Source organism: Loxodonta africana, chromosome 2 (genome assembly GCF_030014295.1).
Source record: "Loxodonta africana isolate mLoxAfr1 chromosome 2, mLoxAfr1.hap2, whole genome shotgun sequence".
Taxonomy (NCBI): Eukaryota; Metazoa; Chordata; class Mammalia; order Proboscidea; family Elephantidae; genus Loxodonta; species Loxodonta africana.
Genome location: NC_087343.1, coordinates 120358440 through 120377402, shown reverse-complemented (window position 1 = coordinate 120377402; position 18963 = coordinate 120358440). Strand labels below are relative to the sequence as shown.

The window sequence follows — 18963 nt, the reverse complement described above, 5'->3', positions numbered from 1 at the left end:
GTTTGTCGGTTGGTTCTCTAGCAGCCCTGGTGGCTCAGTGGTTAAGTGCTCAGCTAGCTGAAAGATCTGGTTGGAATCCACCAGCCACTCTGATGGAGAAAGATGTGGCAATCAACTTCTGTAAAGAATTACAGCCTCAGAAACCCTGTGGGGCAATTCTACTCTGCCCTATAGGGTGACTATGAGTCGGAATCAACTCGACAGCAATGGGTTTGGTGTGGTTTTATTGGCTCTCTACTCTTAGCAATATTGATTTTAATTAGCAATCTCACTAGCTAATTTTCCCTCCCCACCTCACTCCTAACTACTGACTTGAAATATTCGTTTACTCCCTGTTAATAACTTTACAGTATTCAAGAAGTTTATCTAAATGTATATATTTAATACCTACCATCAGTTGGATGGTAAGATATTTTCAGTCATTTTGATTGACTGAAAGCTTTTCTTTATACTTCAGGATGGGCTCATGGGACTAATCCCTGAGTTACTACATATTCATAACAGTTTGGCCATGGTCTAGTACTTGATTATCATAAATATATTACTCAATTTTCTCTTAATATAAAATGTGATTGTCAGAAAATCTGATGACAATCTGGTTTTCTTTTCCAAATAAGTTACTTGTTCTTTTTTACGTGAATGTGGGCAAGGGAGTTTTCTTCTAAGTCCTTAAAGGTGTGTTTTACAAGAATACATCTCAGTACTGATCATTCTGGGCTGAGTTATTCAGATTCATGGCATACCCTTTTAATACGATGTTTTTTGTTTTTATTTCAGGAATCTTGTCTTGAATTAATCCTTTGTATTCATTTTCTCCTGTTGCTTTGGTTTTCTTCTTTGGGGATTGCAGTGATAGAAATACAAGAATTTTTCTGCTTTTGATTTAAATTGTTCCTTAATGATTTTATTAATTTTAGTTTATTTTAAATATTAGCTTATAGTTTCACCCACTTTGTGGGTATATATTTCTGACATCCTTTCACTGGCTGAAGAAAACTTATTCTGCTTCTTATTTTCGTCCCTCTTATAGTGGTTCTGTATTGGATTTAGATGAGATACTTTTCTGTTGCTGCTCATTTTAAAGCCACACTGAGTTTTCTTAACCTTTTAGGACAGGAAGGTAGGTCAGGAGATCTTTTCTAGTTTCCTGGTTTTTGACTTTGTGGTTATTTTCATGAAGTGTTAAAAAATACTTTTTGAGCTCTCTTCTCTCTCACTTTTATCTGGAACTTTGTTCCTCTGGCTGTACTGTCTCTATCTGGGATCAATTTGGATTCTCTTCCCAGCAGTTTCTTCTCAATATGAGCTTTTTTCTTGGAAGGGAACTTCACATGACTAGCGTCAGGTGTTCACAGGGACTTGACTGTACTTACCTTTTCAGACCTTACAATGGGTGGACCATTGCGCCTCTAACATTTAACAGCAAAAACCCTCCCAATTTCACCTGCTGTTCTTGTATTGGCCCATCCTGCTTCCTAATGATGTGGGGATTTTAAAGATTTTCATGTTGTCCTGTTCTTGGGTCTATCAGATGTTCTCTTGCTTCCTCCTGATCACATGGCTCCTACAACTGTCATTAGGTTGTCCTCATCCACTTGTATTTTAGGCTCCATGGGATACTTTGTCACCTGGCTCTATTATAGACATTGTCTGTGAGTTTTTGGTTTTTCTGTCCTTGTTCTGTATATTCTTATGAGAAGATTGTAAAATTACTTTATTGTTGTTTCTATATTCTCAGAATTCCAGGATAAAACACATTTAGGATGGCACTGACTAGTAGCAACTTGTATGTTTTCAGCTGGAAAAAGTTTATTTACAGACATGTCTGAAATGGTCAGTTCAAAACATAAAAGAGACAAAGCCTCAAAAACTTCTGTAATTTTGCACTGGATTTTTTCCCTAGACTGTTAAGTCCCTCATATAGCATAGTTATTTCTCAGAAAGTATCATTTTTTTTTTTTTTTTTTTTGCTTTAAATGCTGCAGCAGGAAGTTACAAGTTCTCAAAGTAGCTGGTATTAAAGGTTGAACTCAAAAATCCATAAAATTATTCCAAAATAGGGGATGGAGAGTGAAAAAAAGGAGAATAAAACTGGTATGACAAATATTAAAAGACTCATTACTAGAAAAGATCTCAATGATTACAATTATCAAGATTCAGAGAAATTACACTGAATGCAAAATTTTATAATACATATAATTAAATTAATTAAAAACTAACTCCAAGTGGATCAAAGACCTAAACATAAAGACTAAAATGATAAAGATCATAGAAGAAAAAATAGGGACGACGTTAGAAACCCTAATACAAGGCATAAACAGGATACAAAATATTACCAAAAGTGACGAAGAGAAACCAGATAACTGGGAGCTCCTAAAACTCAAACACCTATGCTCATCTAAAGACTTCACCAAAAGAGTAAAAAGACCACCTACAGATTGGGAAAGAATTTTCAGCTATGACATCTCCGACCAGCACCTGATCTTTAAAATCTATATGATTCTGCTAAAACTCAACCACAAAAAGACAAACAACGCAATCAAGAAGTGGGCAAAGGATATGAACACACATTTCACTAAAGAAGATATTCAGGCAGCTAACAGATACATGAGAAAATGCTCTCGATCATTAGCCATTAGAGAAATGCAAATTAAAACTACGATGAGATTCTATCTCACTCCAGCAAGGCTGGCATTAATCCAAAAAACACAAAACAATAAATGTTGGAGAGGCTGCGGAGAGATTGGAACTCTTATACACTGCTGGTGGGAATGTGAAATGGTACAACCACTTTGGAAATCTATCTGGCGTTATCTTAAACAGTTAGAAATAGAACTACCATACAACCCAGAAATCCCACTCCTTGGAATATACCCTAGAGAAACAAGAGCCTTCACAGAAACAGATATATGCACACCCATGTTTATTGCAGCTCTGTTTACAATAGCAAAAAGCTGGAAGCAACCAAGGTGTCCATCTACGGATGAATGGGTAAATAAATTGTGGTATATTCACACAATGGAATACTAAGCATCGATAAAGAACAGTGACGAATCTGTGAAACATTTCATAACATGGAGGAACCTGGAAGGCATTATGCTGAGCGAAATTAGTCAGAGGCAAAAGGACAAATATTGTATAAGACCACTATTATAAGATCTTGAGAAATAGTATAAACTGAGAAAAACACAGACTTTTGTGGTTACGAGAGGGGGAGGGAGGGAGGGTGGGAGAGGGTTTTTTTACTGATTAGTTAGTAGATAAGAACTGCTTTAGGTGAAGGGAAGGACAATACTCAATACATGGAAGGTCAGCTCAACTTGACTGGACCAAAAGCAAAGAAGTTTCCAGGATAAACTGAGTGCTTCAAAGGTCAGCGGAGCAAGGGCAGGGGTTTGGGGACTATGGTTTAAGGGGACTTCTAAGTCAATTGGCAAAATAATTCTATTATGAAAACACTCTGCATCCCACTTTGAAATGTGACGTCTGGGGTCTTAAATGCTAACAAGTGGCCATCTAAAACATCTAAGATGAATCAACTGGTCTCAACCCACCTGGATCAAAGGAGAATGAAGAACACCAAGGTCACACGATAACTATGAGCCCAAGAGACAGAAAGGGCCACATGAACCAGAGACTTACATCATCCTGAGACCAGAAGAACTGGATGGTGCCCGGCCACAACCGATGACTGCCCTGACAGGGAACACAACAGAGAACCCCTGAGGGAGCAGGAGATCAGTGGGATGCAGACCCCAGATTCTCATAAAAAGACCAGACTTAATGGTCTGAATGAGACTAGAGGAACCCCGGCGGTCATGGTCCCCAAACCTTCTGTTGACCCAGGACAGGAACCATTCCCGAAGACAACTCATCAGACATGGAAGGGACTGGACAAGGGGTTGGAGAGAGATGCTGATGAAGAGTGAGCTACTTGTATCAGGTGGACACTTGAGACTGTGTTGGCATCTCCTGTCTGGAGGGGAGATTGGAGGGTAGAGAGGGTTAGAAACTGGCAAAATTGTCACGAAAGGAGAGACTGGAAGGGCTGACTCATTAGGGGAAGAGTAAGTGGGAGTATGGAGTAAGGTGTATTATCAGCTTATTTGTAACAGACTGACTTGATTTGTAAATGTTCACTTAAAGCTCAATAAAAATTATTTTAAAAAATTCAATTAATTGATTTTTCCCATTAAATTATTTAGAACATTGGCAAGAAACAGAGACTCATCATCTCTTTCAAAGGGTAAAAGAATATATTTCATCGCCTTTATATTTTTTGGATACTTGTTATACGCTAGGATCAAATAAAATATAAAATAGATTACAGTATTCAGAGAATGATGATTAATTGGTTTTGAAAATCAATTTTCATATTGTATTTCTTAAAACAGTTTAAATTGTCCCAATTCATGATTACGTTAGACAGGCTACTTACTAAAAATTTAATTGAAATAATTTCTTGAACTACATTTTCTGAACATTTTAAAATTAAGTATAAGCGAAGGAGAAGGAGTATTGTGCTGGAGTAAGCTGAGTGCTATGCCTTTCATTTCATCAATCTCTGCATTTTCCTCTAAATGCGGGCTCTGTGGTACATCCATCAACCAACACACATGTGATCAGTGTCTCCTCTATGCACTGCACTGAGCCTTGAGAGTTTGGCATTTTCAGGCCTGTTAAAGTTGGGGAGTTGTTACAAAGATGATGGAAGAGCATGACTAATGCTTAACTTTTCTTTTCAACCTTCCACCTTCCCAGAAGTGGATAAAATCAATTACCTTTGGCCTTGCAAAAAATAAAGTCTCTCACCACAGTCTAGTGCTTTACCACAGCTGCTTTTTTTTTTTTTTTTTAACCTCTCCCGGAGCTGATACTCAAGATTTAGTCTGCAAATAGTACTCCTGGGGGTGTGCAGAAACAACTTGCACAACCATGGGTGGCCTGCCTGATGAGAAACCCCAGTTATCTGTTAAAGATGTGAGTTCTCAAGGGCACCAGCCCCCCTTGGAGAGGCAGTGCTTCACCCACTGTAATTTCCCCTCTATAAACTGGCGAATTATGAAGTGAAAAGCTTTGGCCTAGGTGTATGTTTGTATATTTCCATGTGGGTATAATTTAGGGTTAAGTACCTGTGTTTCAGAACATGTCCTTACATGAATGTCTGAGGAATGGCTTGATGAAGGAGTGAATTATTTTGGGAGCCATTTTTAGGTAGGATGGATGTAAGAGTAATAGGTATAAGAATAATAGTGGGAATTTTACTAATTTTCTAAATAAATGTTAAATTAGCAAAATAATACATCTAATTAATATAAAAAAATTAATATAGGATATATATGTCCCTATATATATTCATTCATTTATTCAATAAATAGCATCGAGTGACTATTACATGCTGGGCACACAACAGCGAACCAGACACAGCATTGCCACTCATGGGGTTTCTCTTGGTACAGACAAGTAGACAGACAAGGATCAATGCAGTGTGTTAAATGCTCTGACAGAGGCATCAGAGAAAAGCTCAAGAGCTGTGAGAAAAGGCAGGTAATCAATTCTGGAGGTAGCATAGGTTAGAAGAAAGGCTCCAGAGGAAGTTCTACCTCAGCTCGGACCTGAAAGATGTGCAGAAGTTTTCCAGATGCAAGGAGGGTGGGATTTGGGGGTGGGAACAGACTGGGGAGGCACATCCAGGTGGGTAGGAGGGAAATTATTCTAAGAAAAAGGACCAGGACTAAGGTGAGAGTAAGAGCATAAGGATGGGGTGGTGACAGTCAACAAGTATTTCTGTCCAACATGCGACTGGAGTCCCTGAGTGGTGCCAACAGTTAACATGCTCACCTGCTAACCAAAAGGTTGGAGGTTCAGGTCTACCCAGAGGCACCTAAGAAGAAAGGCCTAGTAATCTACTTCCAAAAAATCAGCTGTTGAAAACCCTATGGAACACAGTTCTACCCTGACACTCATAGTCATCAAGAGTCAGAGTCGACTCAAAGGCACATTATGGTTAATGTGAGCCAGGCACTTGCTGGATATATAAAGAATAACATTTGGTCTCTGCCCTAGATGAGATCACAGATAGCGGGAACCAGAGATTATAAATAAATAACATAGACAGAATACATGTTGTACTGGAGGTTTGTACAGCTGAGGGGTTTATTAATTCTGTAGTCAGAAACAACTTCTCGAAAGTAGACATGTGGGCGCAGGAGCTCAAAATGCCAACTCCTTCCTCATCTCCTCTTAGTGGTGAACTCTGCACGCCCTGACTTGGCCAACCACCATCTCTCAACCACTTCTCTCTCAGGCTGCTTCTGCTAAAAGGACTTTTGTTCCCAGAAGATTTGTTAATCAGAGTGTCACAAGTTAGGTTTCTGGAAGTCAGACATGTAACTTTTAATATTTTATAAGTTGAGCCACTACCCAGGCCATCTATGGCTGACTAGAAAGATCAATAGCAGCCAACTTCTGAAGTCACAAATGCATGTTTAAAACTTAGAGCTATGACTGTTCAGTGAAGATATTAGTGACCACGTTAAGGAAAATGAGGTCTTGCCATTCTTTTCTCTCCATTTAGGTTACATGACTACTGTAGGTATGTTTAGCAGGCATTGCAGGAACATTCTTAGATCCCTGGTTAGGTTATTGCTTGAGTCACCCACAGAACCTAGCACCAAATTTTTCTTATAGTAAGTGCTCAATAAATGTTTAATTGATACTAATTGTCAAATGAATGAATGCCAGAAAATTTTCAGGCCATGGATACTTTATCAATTCCTCTGCCTATGTTTCATACTATGGGAACAAATTAAACTGGACTCGGAAGTGACTCTCATCACAAGGACATTGGCCATGGCTCCAGAGGAAGAACAGCCAAAGATGTTTTCCCTCCCAAAATGCACTAAGTGGAAAGATTATTCTTGAATTCAGTTATATGGTTTTTAGATACTATTACAATAATATGAATCATTTTATAAACTTATTTTAAACAAAATCAATTCAAATTCAGTAAAATAAAGTCTTTGTTTTATGACAAGGTATAAAAAAGTTCTTCATAAAATTTAATTGGCATTTCGAAAAGTTTGCCAATGAAATATAACCATGGATAGTCAATGGTTTACAGCTTTATATAAAATATACTAATGACTTCAATTTCTGGAAGCAATGAAGTATTCAATCATTGCAGTGGTTGTAAAGCTGTAAAAATAGAAGCATTAATTTGGTTGATAATTTTATTTTTTATATTTCAATATATTTATGTCTATATATTTCCATTTATAGTCTTTTCATGAACTTTTCAATCACCCCATATGCATGGGAAAACTGGAAAATGAAAAAGGAGGAGAGAAGAAGAATTGATGCTTTCAAATTGTCATGTTGGGGAAGAATACTGAATATACCGTGGACTGCCAGAAGAATGAACAAGTCTTAGAAAAAATACAACCAGAATGCTCCTTAGAAAGTGAGGATGGTGAAACTTCAAGCTGCTTACCTTGAACATATCATCAAGAAAGACCAATTGCTAAAAAAGGACATCATGTTTTGTAAATTAGACCAAAACCCAAACCCACTGCCGTCGAGTCGATTCCGACTCATAGCGACCCTATAGGACAGAGTAGAACTGCCCCGTAGAGTTTCCAAGGAGCAACTGGGGAATACGAACTGCCGGCCCTTTGGTTAGCAGCCGTAGCACTTAATTGGTATGCCACCAGGGTTTCCTGTAAATTAGAGGGTCAGCAAAAATGAAGGAAACCCTTGATGAGATAAATTGACACAACAGCTACAGCAAGGGACCCAAACATAACAACAATTATGAAGAAGGCACAGGACTGGACAACATTTTGTTAGGTTACACATAAGGTCTCCACGAGTCAGAGCTGACTTGACAACAACTAACAACAACAAATTTCTCTTCAGATTTAGTAAACTTATTTCCTTCTTGCATTTTGTAAAATAATAAGAAAGCAATGTTTTTCTAAAGCTACCAGCATCTTGGGATCATTTTCAAAGGCCCAGGGCCATGAAGTTTGCCAGCAGGCCACACCATTTCCCACAGTTCCATGTGGGCTGGGCTTGAAGGCTCAGTGCTAAAAACAAAATGGTTCCTAAGATTTTAATCACAACTCTGACCCAAAAGGCTGCCCTGGGATCTTAGTTCCTACAGGTTCCTCAGCAGCTAATGGAGCTAGCAGACAACTGGAGATTTGAGAAGGAAGCAAAATAGTGACATGATGGTTCTATAGGCTCTGATGCTGCTATCCTCCGGTCTCAACAGGCCTTCTTACTTCAAGACTGTTCCCTTTACTCCTACCGCTTGCTGTGGTGGCCCATTCTCTTCTCCCCAGTTGGATCTGTTTTCCTTCTCATCATTTTAAAATTGGAGGATGAGAACATATGGGCAATGCCTATTTTTCTCCATTGATCTGCATTAAAATATGGCTCCTGTGCACTTGCTTCTGTCACACTAATTGTCAAAAATTGAATTGAGCGCATCTCCAGCCGGCAGTTAGCACAGCGGTGCAGCTAGAGAGCTCTAATCCAATCATATCTTGAGGCCCTCGGACTTTCTGCACATAGATTAGGAGCCCTGCTGCTCTCCCACCAACAGCAACTTTTTCTCAAATGGAGGAGTTATTAGATGACTGTAGGTTTCTGTGAGAAAAACACTGGTCTGATGAGAACACATACTAAAGCACTGAATGGCATGGGTTAAACATTCAAGTAATGTGCGTTTCAGGAATCAAGATTTAAGGGCTGCCGGTATCTAATCATGCAGTTACATACAAAATTATACGAAAATGAATGACACCAGACCCTGTGTAAATCCACCACTGCTTTATAAGCTTCATTCGTTGCTTTCTCTCATTTCATTGATGGCATCTTTTTCTGTATTGGTACTTTTTTGTTAAGAACTTCCTCACAGACAGCTAAATTCATACTCTTTAAAAAAATAGTTTCAAAGGTACTACTTCTTGTTGTTAGTTGCTGTCAAGTAAGGACTCATGGTAACCCCATGTACAACAAAATGAAATGTTGCCTGGTCCTGTGTCATCTTCATCATCGTTGGTACGCTTGAGTCCATTGTTACGGCCCCTGTGTAATACAACTGAGGTGGCTTATCTTCCTGCCCTATATCAGACTATTTCGTTGTAATCCATAGTTTTCAGTGGCTAATTTTCAGAAGTAGATAGCCAGGCCATTGTTCCTAATCTGTCTTAGTCTAGAAGCTCTGCTGAAACCTGTCCACCATGGATGAACCTGCTGGTATTTGAAATACCAGTGGCAGAGCTTCCAGCATCACAGCAACACACAAGCCACCACAATATGACAAACTGCCTGAGGGGTGGGGAAAGGTAATACTACCTGTTGTCACCGAGTTGACTGTGACTCATGGTGACTCCGTGTGTTAAATTTGAATGCTAGACAGAGTATGAGAGAATCGAGGGTATGAGGAAATAGGTGGCTTCCCAGGGAGGAGGCAGTAAAGGTGAAAGAGAAGGCCAAATACAACACAGACCTGGTCCATGGGATTCCTAGTCTGATTTTCTCATACTATAGTAAAACCTGTGAAAGCTGAGGCTGACAGAGAAGGAAAACTCAAATATTTTCCACTAAAGCTAGTGATAGAAAATGATAGGACTCCACCCTGTCAAAGGCAGAACACTTGTGGGACCCAGAAAAACAAAGCAGTCCCATTGAGTTCCAGCTCTCACAGGTTTCACTGTATAAATAAAACCCCAAGAATAATATGTACTCCAAGAATTACACTGTTCGATCATTCATTCATTTGACATGCTTGCTTTCTGTCTAGTACAGCCTTTAAGATGGAGATCAGGACACTCACATCTTACCCCAACCAGTGTGCCATGCTTTTCAATATCACTTTGTCCTTGAAGATCCTTCCCTCTACTGTATACCTGCTATTTTCCTATTTAAGGTTCAGCCAAAAAGATTCTGTTCCTTTATAAAGCCATTTCTGACTTAGAAGACCCCTTCTTTCGTGTCCCATGTGCTGTGTTTAAACCCCAATTATAGCACTTACCATCCCCACAAGAATGCGGAGAGCCAAATTTGTGGCTGAACTCTAGCAAACGCAAAGTATCTTATGATATGTCCACTGTATACTGATTCTTATCTTTATATCTTGTGATAATGTGGTTGTCTCTGTTAAGTCCCAATATGCTTCTTTGGATGGTGATGGTAGCATTAAAAAATAATATTAGAGTCTATGTCACATTCTTACTTTTCCTCTATTAGACAATGAGTCCCTCAAGGGTGGACTGAATGTACCATGGTCAACATGGTGGTAAAGGAATAAAAAAAAAATGGGTGGTAACCACCAGAGAATGGCAGGATGAGACCAGATTATAAATGGTTTTGTGTGTCACTTTTAAAAGTATGGACTTGAACCTAAAATCAGTGAGGAGCCTTCTGGGCAGACTTGATCAATCTGTGTTTTAAATATGGAAAGAGGGAAAGTTGTGAAACTAATACCCAGTAAGGAGTCTACTGCAATAGTTCAGGAACGGGAATGTGAGGACTTAAGACAAGCAATGGGATAGAGGAAAAGGAAGTGGATTTGAGAGCTGCTCAGAGGTAGAATTATGAGAAGGAAGCAGGGAAAAGTGAAAGGGAGAGGGAAAAATCAATGCTGATGTGCTTAGTTGGTGATTCAATTAACAGAAGTAGGGAGAGGAGGCAAGACTGAGAGTTGAGGGAAGGAAGCTGAGTTCATTTTAGGACACACTGATTTTGAGATGCCTATGGGACTTTTTTATGGGACTTAAAAAATTTTTTTTTATGGGACTTGGTTTTTTGTTTGTTTGTTTTATGGGACTTGTAGGTGAAAATGTCTAGTAGACTGCTGAAAATACAAATTTCATCTCTGCCAAGATTGCAGGTATCAGTGTGGCTAACGCCACAGGTGAACACAGGCAGTCTCTGACTTATGACGTATTGACAAACTGCATTTACAACTGTCGTGTTTTTGTTTGTTTGTTTGTTTGGGTACATCTTATTGTTAGTAATATGTACTACATATGATGTTGCAGCATACAATTTGCTGATGTTGTCATTCTCAGATGTTCACTCACAGATGTTCACTGTTCAAAACCCTGCCATATAGCAGGCTATGAAAACTAGAAACCAAAGAGGTATTCGACTTAACGTCAGAATCGACTATGACCCATTTGTCAGAACAGAAGCCCATTGTAAATAGGGGACTACCTGTATTTAATTCACATGCAGATGCAGGAAGAAGTTTAAGGGAAACGTGGAGTGGACATTTAATCCGTGGAGAGAAGAAGAGGAACCCAGAAAAGAGATCAAGAAAGAGAAAACAGGAAAGTAGGATAAACCAAGGTAGGAGAAGGTGCTGCCAAAGCAATACATGAAAAAATTTGGAAGTATTACCAATTATACAACTTGCCACAGCCCAGAGTCTGTAAATACATATGTCCTCCAGCCTCAACAGACCTTCAGTGCTCTTTGAAAATTCTTATTTTTTCCACTACCTGTTCTCACATTCCCACTTTCAACCGTTACCACTTCTTTCCTCAATTGCTCTATTCCATTCTTTCCCAGCCATTACTTGGAGATGAATTTGCCTTCGGCAACAATACTGGAAAAATAGAACCTATCAAGTGTAAACTATCTCAAACTACCCCCCTCGCTTTGCAGTCAATCCCCACTTCCATGCCCAGCCCTAGGCAGCCACTGGGCTGCTTCGTCTCTATAATTTTGTCTGCAAAGTGTATATATCAACGCCTACCTTGTTGCAGTGAGGTTTAAATGATACCATGTTAGTAAAATACCCAACACACTGCCAGGGCCCATAATAGGCTCCCCATATGGCACTCATTATGGTGACCAATTATCTTTTTCATACAAACAAGTTTTAAAGAACTTCACTTCAGACGATTACATAGTGTCTAATTTTTAACACAACAGTCTTCACAAATCCAGGCTTTTCCTGTGTTTGGTGAACCAGGATACCAACCATGACACTACTCCAAGGAGACGGGGTCAAGAAATAGCCCAATTTATATTTTGCAACTCTTTTTCTAATGGCTATGCTCTGAAAATTCTATCTGTTTTCACCAAGAATAAGAGAGCCCAGAAAAGCTGAAGTACAGATGACTACTTATTAAGAATGATATGCTAGGGCTGATTAAAAGGAATTTTGTAGGTAAATTAATTGGTTAAACATATAGCCCCCAAACATAAGCATTACTTCCATTATACAGCCAATTTGTTGCAGTTTACAAAAATAATATTTTCAGGTTTGGAAAAAACAAACAACAAAAAAGCTTTGGAACACACATGAGTTTCAAGCTTGAATTTAAAACCCAAACCAAACTCACTGACATAAATAAAGTGGCCATAGGAATTAACTTCCTCAGTTTATACACTTGAAAAAGTGAGGATGATAATACCTCAAAATATTTTAAGGGCTATTGGAAAGACTAAAAGCATATGTTGTTCACACATAAAGACAAACGATATATCATGAATTCTCAATAAATAAACAATGGCTTATTCTATTGGAAATGATGTGGAACAGACCCCCTGTATTTAATAAGAATGTGAGGCCATATGAGAAGGAAAGGCTTGGGGCAGAAGACAGAGGACCTCGTTTGTAGTCCCAACTGTTTAAATTTTGGGAAGATCACTTACCTTTTACTAATTCTTAGTTTCCACATCTGTAAAGGTTTTAAGGGGGATAAGGAGTCTGGTGGCACAATGGTTAGTTAACTGCTCAGCTCCCAACCAAAAGGTTGGCAGTTCGAACCCACCCAGTGGCTCTAAGGAAGAAAAGACCTGATGATCTGCTTCTCTAAATATTACAGCCTAGGAAACCCTCTGGGGACAATTTTACTCTGTCCTATAGGGTTGCTATGAGTTGGAATCAACTTGGCATCACCCAACAACAACAAAGTGGAGATAATGGTTTTCATTCTGCTTGTACAAAGGGTTGACATAAAAAGGAAAACAGACTAGTGTCTGTGAAAAAAGCTTTTAAAGCCATGAGTATTGGATTTTCACTCCCAGAAATGCTTATTTAGCTTACTAAAGCCTCTAGTCAAGAACAATGAAAACACATGAAATAAAATACTTTTAAAAATCTAGTTGAAGACATAAAAGAGTTAACAAGAAGGCAACAGCTTGAGGAGTCAAGATCCAGGACAGAAGAAAAACCCAGTAAAGCAAACCTGACATTTGATGCCCCTGCTTTCCCTCTGAAGGCATTTGCTGATTCTAAAGCAGCAACTGATAGGTTGAGAAGCTGAACAAAGCTTCTGGCCGTCTCTCAGGGCTAAAGTAACAGAAATTGGTGTTCAAAGCCTATTAAGGAAGACGGGTCCTGATAAAAACTCCTGGCTTAAAGTTGGGACTCTCAAAGAGCAAAACTTAGGAGTAAAAACTGACAAGAAGAATACTCCAGGAAACTCAGCTTTCAATCAGCCTGAACTGTATTAAAGTGATCTGTTTCTATTTTAATTGCCTGCCAGGGCAAAAGAAAATCTGCTCTTTTGGTAGGTAATGATATCCAAAGCCTCAAATTTTAAAAACTTTTGTATACAATGTTTGGCATTCAAACAAGCATCAGCAGGCAAGGAAAAACAAAAAGAAAACAGAAAAACAAAAGATTCACAAGATATTCAGATACTGGACTTATCAGGCAAAAATCAGGCAAAAATAACTTTTGATTTAATTCAAAGACTGTGTACGGATACTGTCAAATTAGGAGCCTCGGTGGCACAGTGGTTAAGGGCTATGCTGGTCTACGTTGAGCTATGGCTGCTAGCCAAAAGGTCGGCAGTTTGAATCCACTAGCAGCCCCTTGGGAACCCTATGGGGCAGTTCTGCTTCGTCCTATAGGGTGGCTGTGAGTCGGAATTAACTTGATGGCAACTGTTAAATTAGATGCCTTAATATATACCCATTTTCTGAAAAAAAAAAAAATGAAATTTTATGCTTAAAGCAAATGACCTCACCCTTTGCCCAATTAAAAAGCTCAATGAAAATAATGTTGAATTTTTGAGAGTTGTGTCTCGACTGAGAAGCATGGAACAGAAAACCTCTGGAACTTTCTTCTTTCCACGATGTCATGATTCTGTAGAGGTATTTTCTTAGAAACGTACACATACACAATCACTGATTTTATTCAATTTTTTTTTTTTTTATCAATTGTTCTATGCAACTTCCTATTTAAATTCTTCATGAAATAACAGATACCACTCAGATTTGGGCTATGTTTAATTTTTTATAAGAACATAGATTAGTTCTTTACTATGATAAAATACAACCATTTTGACTATAATGAACTAACATGATTATCTCTTCATCATTTTGTCCCATTAGTGGGTTCACTAGATGTGATTAGAGTCATCATTAGACCAGGAATGAATTCTTATCATCACAATTAAATAAATTTGTTTTTAATCTAAGTACAGGAAAAAGAGGGGACATATTACGATTTTTGACTCTCAAGGAAGAAAATGCATTGGATAAGAACTCAGGATATAGTTTCAGATTGGCAAAATTTTAAAGATAACTGTAAAATTAAATAACTTAATGGAGAAACAAGGTTCATATCAGCTATGGGAATGATATGGACAAGAACACTCAGGAAAAAAAAATCTATCTTCTAAGACCACTAAGAATTTACTAGGGTAGTTGAGTGTTTTACTGGCTGTCCGCCATCCTTTAGATGTCTTCTGTTAAATCTGGGTATTTCATCCATTTATCTCTGCAAATGAAAGTTACTGACAGCATTTTGCTTTTCATTTTTATCTAGAGCTGAGTTAACTCTATCCCATCAATATCAGCTAGGCCATGAGAGGAGAGAACCAGAATTTTCTCATGGAAGGAAGGTTGGGAAGGAAGGAAAGAGACCTTTGAGGCCTAAAAATCCAAACAGAGGTAGATAGGTAAATAGTAAGTGCTATTGGTAATTAAAAAAAAAAATTTTTTTTTTTTTTTTTATTGGTAGTTGGTAACTGTATTACGGCACTTTTGTCCTAAAATTATTTGGAATTAAAGAACATAAAATTGCTGTCTTACTGACAGCAATCAGCACTGAATGCATCAGAAGAGACAGATGCCAGGTCTCCTTAAAACACCTCCTGGCCCCAAAGCCAGCAGGGTCTGACTATGAACTGACTATTAATGTATCTAAAGACACTATGTCCATCCAAAGGGGTGAGCCAAAAAGGTGCTGAAGAAGACTGTATTCTTGGCAAATTTTGGCAACAGCCAAATAAGCCACCCCTGAAAAGTCTTGCCTAAGAAGATGGGAACATGATGATTTTAGAACAAGACTATTCTCACAGTAGATGACTGTCTCAATTTCCTTATTGTTGTTTGGTGCTGTTGAGTCGATTTTGGCTCATAACAACTTCATGTGACAAAGGAGAGCTGCCCCATAGGCTGTAATCTTTATGGAAGCAGATCATCAGGTCTTTCTTCCATGGAGCTGCTGGGTGGGTTCAAACCACCAACCCTAGCAGCTGAGTGCTTAACTGTTTCAGCCACCAGAGCTCCTTCCTTAGCAGTGTAGAAATGCTTCAAATTTGCTCTGAGGCTCAGAGAAGTTAAGTAAATTATACTAAGTAAGTTAATAATACTAGGTAAGTCAGAGCTCTGGTGGCAAAGTGGTTAAGAGCTACAGCTGCAAACCAAAAGGTCAGCAGTTGGAATCCACCAGGTGCTCCTTGGAAACCCTATGGGGCAGTTTTACTCTGTCCTATATGGTTACTATGGGTTGGAATTGACTCAACAGCAGGCAACGTGTAGTAGCCTGATGGCACAGAACCCTGGTGGCACAGTAGTTAAGTGCTAGCTGCTAACCAAAAGGGTATGGAGAAAAATGTGGCAGTCTGCTTCCATAAAGACTTACAGCCTTGCAAACCCTATGGGGCAGTTCAACTCTGTCCTATAGGGTCACTATGAGTCAGAATTGACTTGACGGCAACAGGTTTGTTTTTTTGTTTTTTTTTTTAAGTTGGTATTATTCTTCTCTTAAGTGGTAGGGCCAGGATTCAGAATCTGGGTAGTCTGGCTATACAACAGCCAACTGCCATAAGGAGTATATGTCTTTAGGCTATTGATGTTTGCTTCCTTCAGTTAACTCATTTCTTCCTAAAGTATGAAAGAGTTAAAATGTTACAAATTTTAAAGTCGCTTAATTTGCTTAACCTGTTCTAAGGAAGCTTTAACATATCTAAGAACAAAATTATACACCTATTGAAGATGAACAGGTAGTTCCAATTAAGCTAGGCCATTCCACTCCTTCCCACTTTAAAGATCCAAATCTCTACCTGGCAATGTTAAAAACCAACATAAACTTTGACAAACAATACAAATACTTCCAGGAGCTCTTGAAGAGATAGTTAATTCAACTGGATGGAGTTGGTGTAGGGAGGAAGGGGAGGAGTGTTTCTCTCCCAACACAATCAAAACTGATATCCTTTGATATCTTTCTCCTCAGAGTCCATTCGTTGCAGCAGTTGTTCATCCATTTATTCCTTCAGCAAATATTTACTGAGCATTTACTGTGTTTCAGGTACTCAGGCTATTATCAATAGTTCCCTCAATTTCTCTTCTTACTCCTAAACTGAAGGCCGCTTCTCTCTTACTCTACTCTTTAATTAATAAGCTCTTCATATTAGTGCACAGCTTCTTACTGTTCCTAATATATACCTACTTAGTCTCTTTGTTTTCTTCCAATTCTATTCTTTTTTGATTATCTTCATGAACATAGCAAAGGGCTCTTGAGAGCCCCTCAGGATAAATATGGAATCCTGAGAAAGTGAGGAAGGTGAAAAAGCTATGGAAACAAAGATTTTCCTTTTCTTACAAATAGTTTTGCCCATATGATACCTCGCCATATTTTCAAGCATGTTTCCTATCCTCAAACCTCTGTCTTGAGTGGTCAATACATGAACAGACAACTAAAATTGGCTACACTAGAACATGTATTGCTCTGTAACTTGGAACTCTTTACACGGCCTTATAAAGTAGTCTTAAAAATGTTCATCATATTTTTAGAAGCTCTGTTGTTTTATTTGGAGGTAAATGTTTGCCAAGGTTAATAGATATTACAACATTTCTCTCTTTACTAACCAAGCATCACAGATTTTTGTCTACCTACATCTTACCCACAAATCTGTCTTGGAGGAAGTACAGCCAGAATCCTCCTTAGAAGCAAATATAAAGTTTTGATTACTTTGGACATGTCATCAGGAGGAACCAATCCCTGAGGAAGGACATCATGCTTGGTAAAGTAGAGGGTCAGCAAAAAGGAGGGAGACCCTCAATGAGATGGATTGACACAGTTGCTGCAACAGTGGGCTCAAACATAGCAGTGATTGTAGAGATGGTGCAGGACAGGGCAACATTTTGTTCTGTAGTACATAAAGTCTCTATGAGCAGAACTAACTTGATGGCACCTAACAACAACAACATCTTATCAAAAACCATCTCCTTTTTTCCCATGGAGCCCTGGTGGCACAGGTTAAGAGTTTGGCTGCAAACCAAAAGGTCAGCAGTTTGAACCCACCAGCCACTCCTTGGAAACCCGATGAAGCAGTTCTATTCTGTCCTATAGGGTTTCTACAAGTCAGAATCGACTAAATGGCAATAGGTTTTTTTTTTTTTTCTGTCCTGTACTCCTCTTAATATTTACTCTAGTAGAATTTATCAGCTGGTATGTTCTGTTATTTATGAAAAATTTCAGGAAAAATATTCTTTAGTTTTTTTTTTTTTTTGAGGCCAGAACCAAAATTTTCTTGATTAGATTTCTAGGACCAACTCACCTGTCAAACAGCTCTCCTCCTGTGACGAGTTCTAGAACCAGACTGATTTCTGTAGGGGTTTCAAATATCTCTTTAAGTTTTATCTGAGGAAAGATTAAAAAAAAAAAATCACAAATTCCTTATTTTCATCTTTCTTAGAAAAGGCTAAAACTATGAGAAAAATCTCATTCTATGCAATAGTAATATGTTGGAACATTATTTATAAAGGTCCTTCATTCGAGTATCAGACAGCCGTTTGACATTCTCCTTGTGGTTGCGTTTTTATCAGTTACTTCATTTCTTCAAAGTCCTATTGAATTTTCACATTTTTCCTTTTGTCAGTTGAAAGATATCTGCCTTAGAAACACTTCTTAAAATTTTACCAAAATATTCCAACTCTTGAATTTCTCCAGAATTAAAAACAAACAAACAAAAAGTGAGATTTCCTAAACCATCTAAAGGCATCATGGTTGCTAGTAATGCAAATGTACATTTCTCCTGGGAAGAAGCCTGGAATTAAGGGTCTCAGGCAGGACCAGACACCTGATAAAGTCTGTCTGTATAGAAAGGATATCCAGCAACAGCTATAAAATTGTTCCTGGATGAAGGAGTTCTCAGAAAAGTAGTGGTAGCAGTTATTTGATTAACTATAACAGGGTTTTCAACACACTCAGATAATCCAACCAATCTTGAATTATTTAAAAAAAATATATGTAAGAATCTAGAGACCCTGGCTGAGCTACATTTAAGGCAAAGTCCAGATTGGCTTCCCTTTGGAAAGAGAAGAGATGGATGGTGTAAAAACAGTAATTAAGTGTGCCAAATTTTGTTAGTTTCTTGCCTAAGGCCCTGTTTCCTTGACTTGGCTGAAAACAGAACTCTGATTTTGTTCAGGGAAGTAAGGTGCTTAGCCCTAAATTACGGAGCATGATTGGTCTAAGCCACTTACAACAGCCCTGCTTCCCAAATTCCTAGCCTCCTTGCAGCTATGGGTGATTCTATGGCTAGCTTTGGCTAATAAAATCTGAAAAGAATTCTGCTGCAGCAGTTTCTGGAAAAGTTTTTAATTTTTCTCACCATACGCCCTGGGGAGGCTCTTTCACCTTCTTTCTGTCTTGAATATAAACCCAATGGTGGGTGAAAACTGTGAAGCAGCTATTTTGGG

The 18963-nt window shown here is 38.5% G+C and overlaps 1 protein-coding gene across 2 annotated transcripts in view; it reads right to left on the bottom strand.

Annotated features, from left to right (window-relative positions):
- Positions 1–18963, bottom strand: part of CAMK4 (calcium/calmodulin dependent protein kinase IV) — a 298827-nt gene that overhangs the window by 110515 nt on the left and 169349 nt on the right. For both annotated transcript variants that reach the window (XM_023548086.2, XM_003404739.4), the window contains exon 4: positions 17820–17902. In XM_023548086.2, the coding sequence (XP_023403854.1) occupies positions 17820–17902 (83 nt within the window). The remainder of the gene's footprint in view (positions 1–17819; positions 17903–18963) is intronic.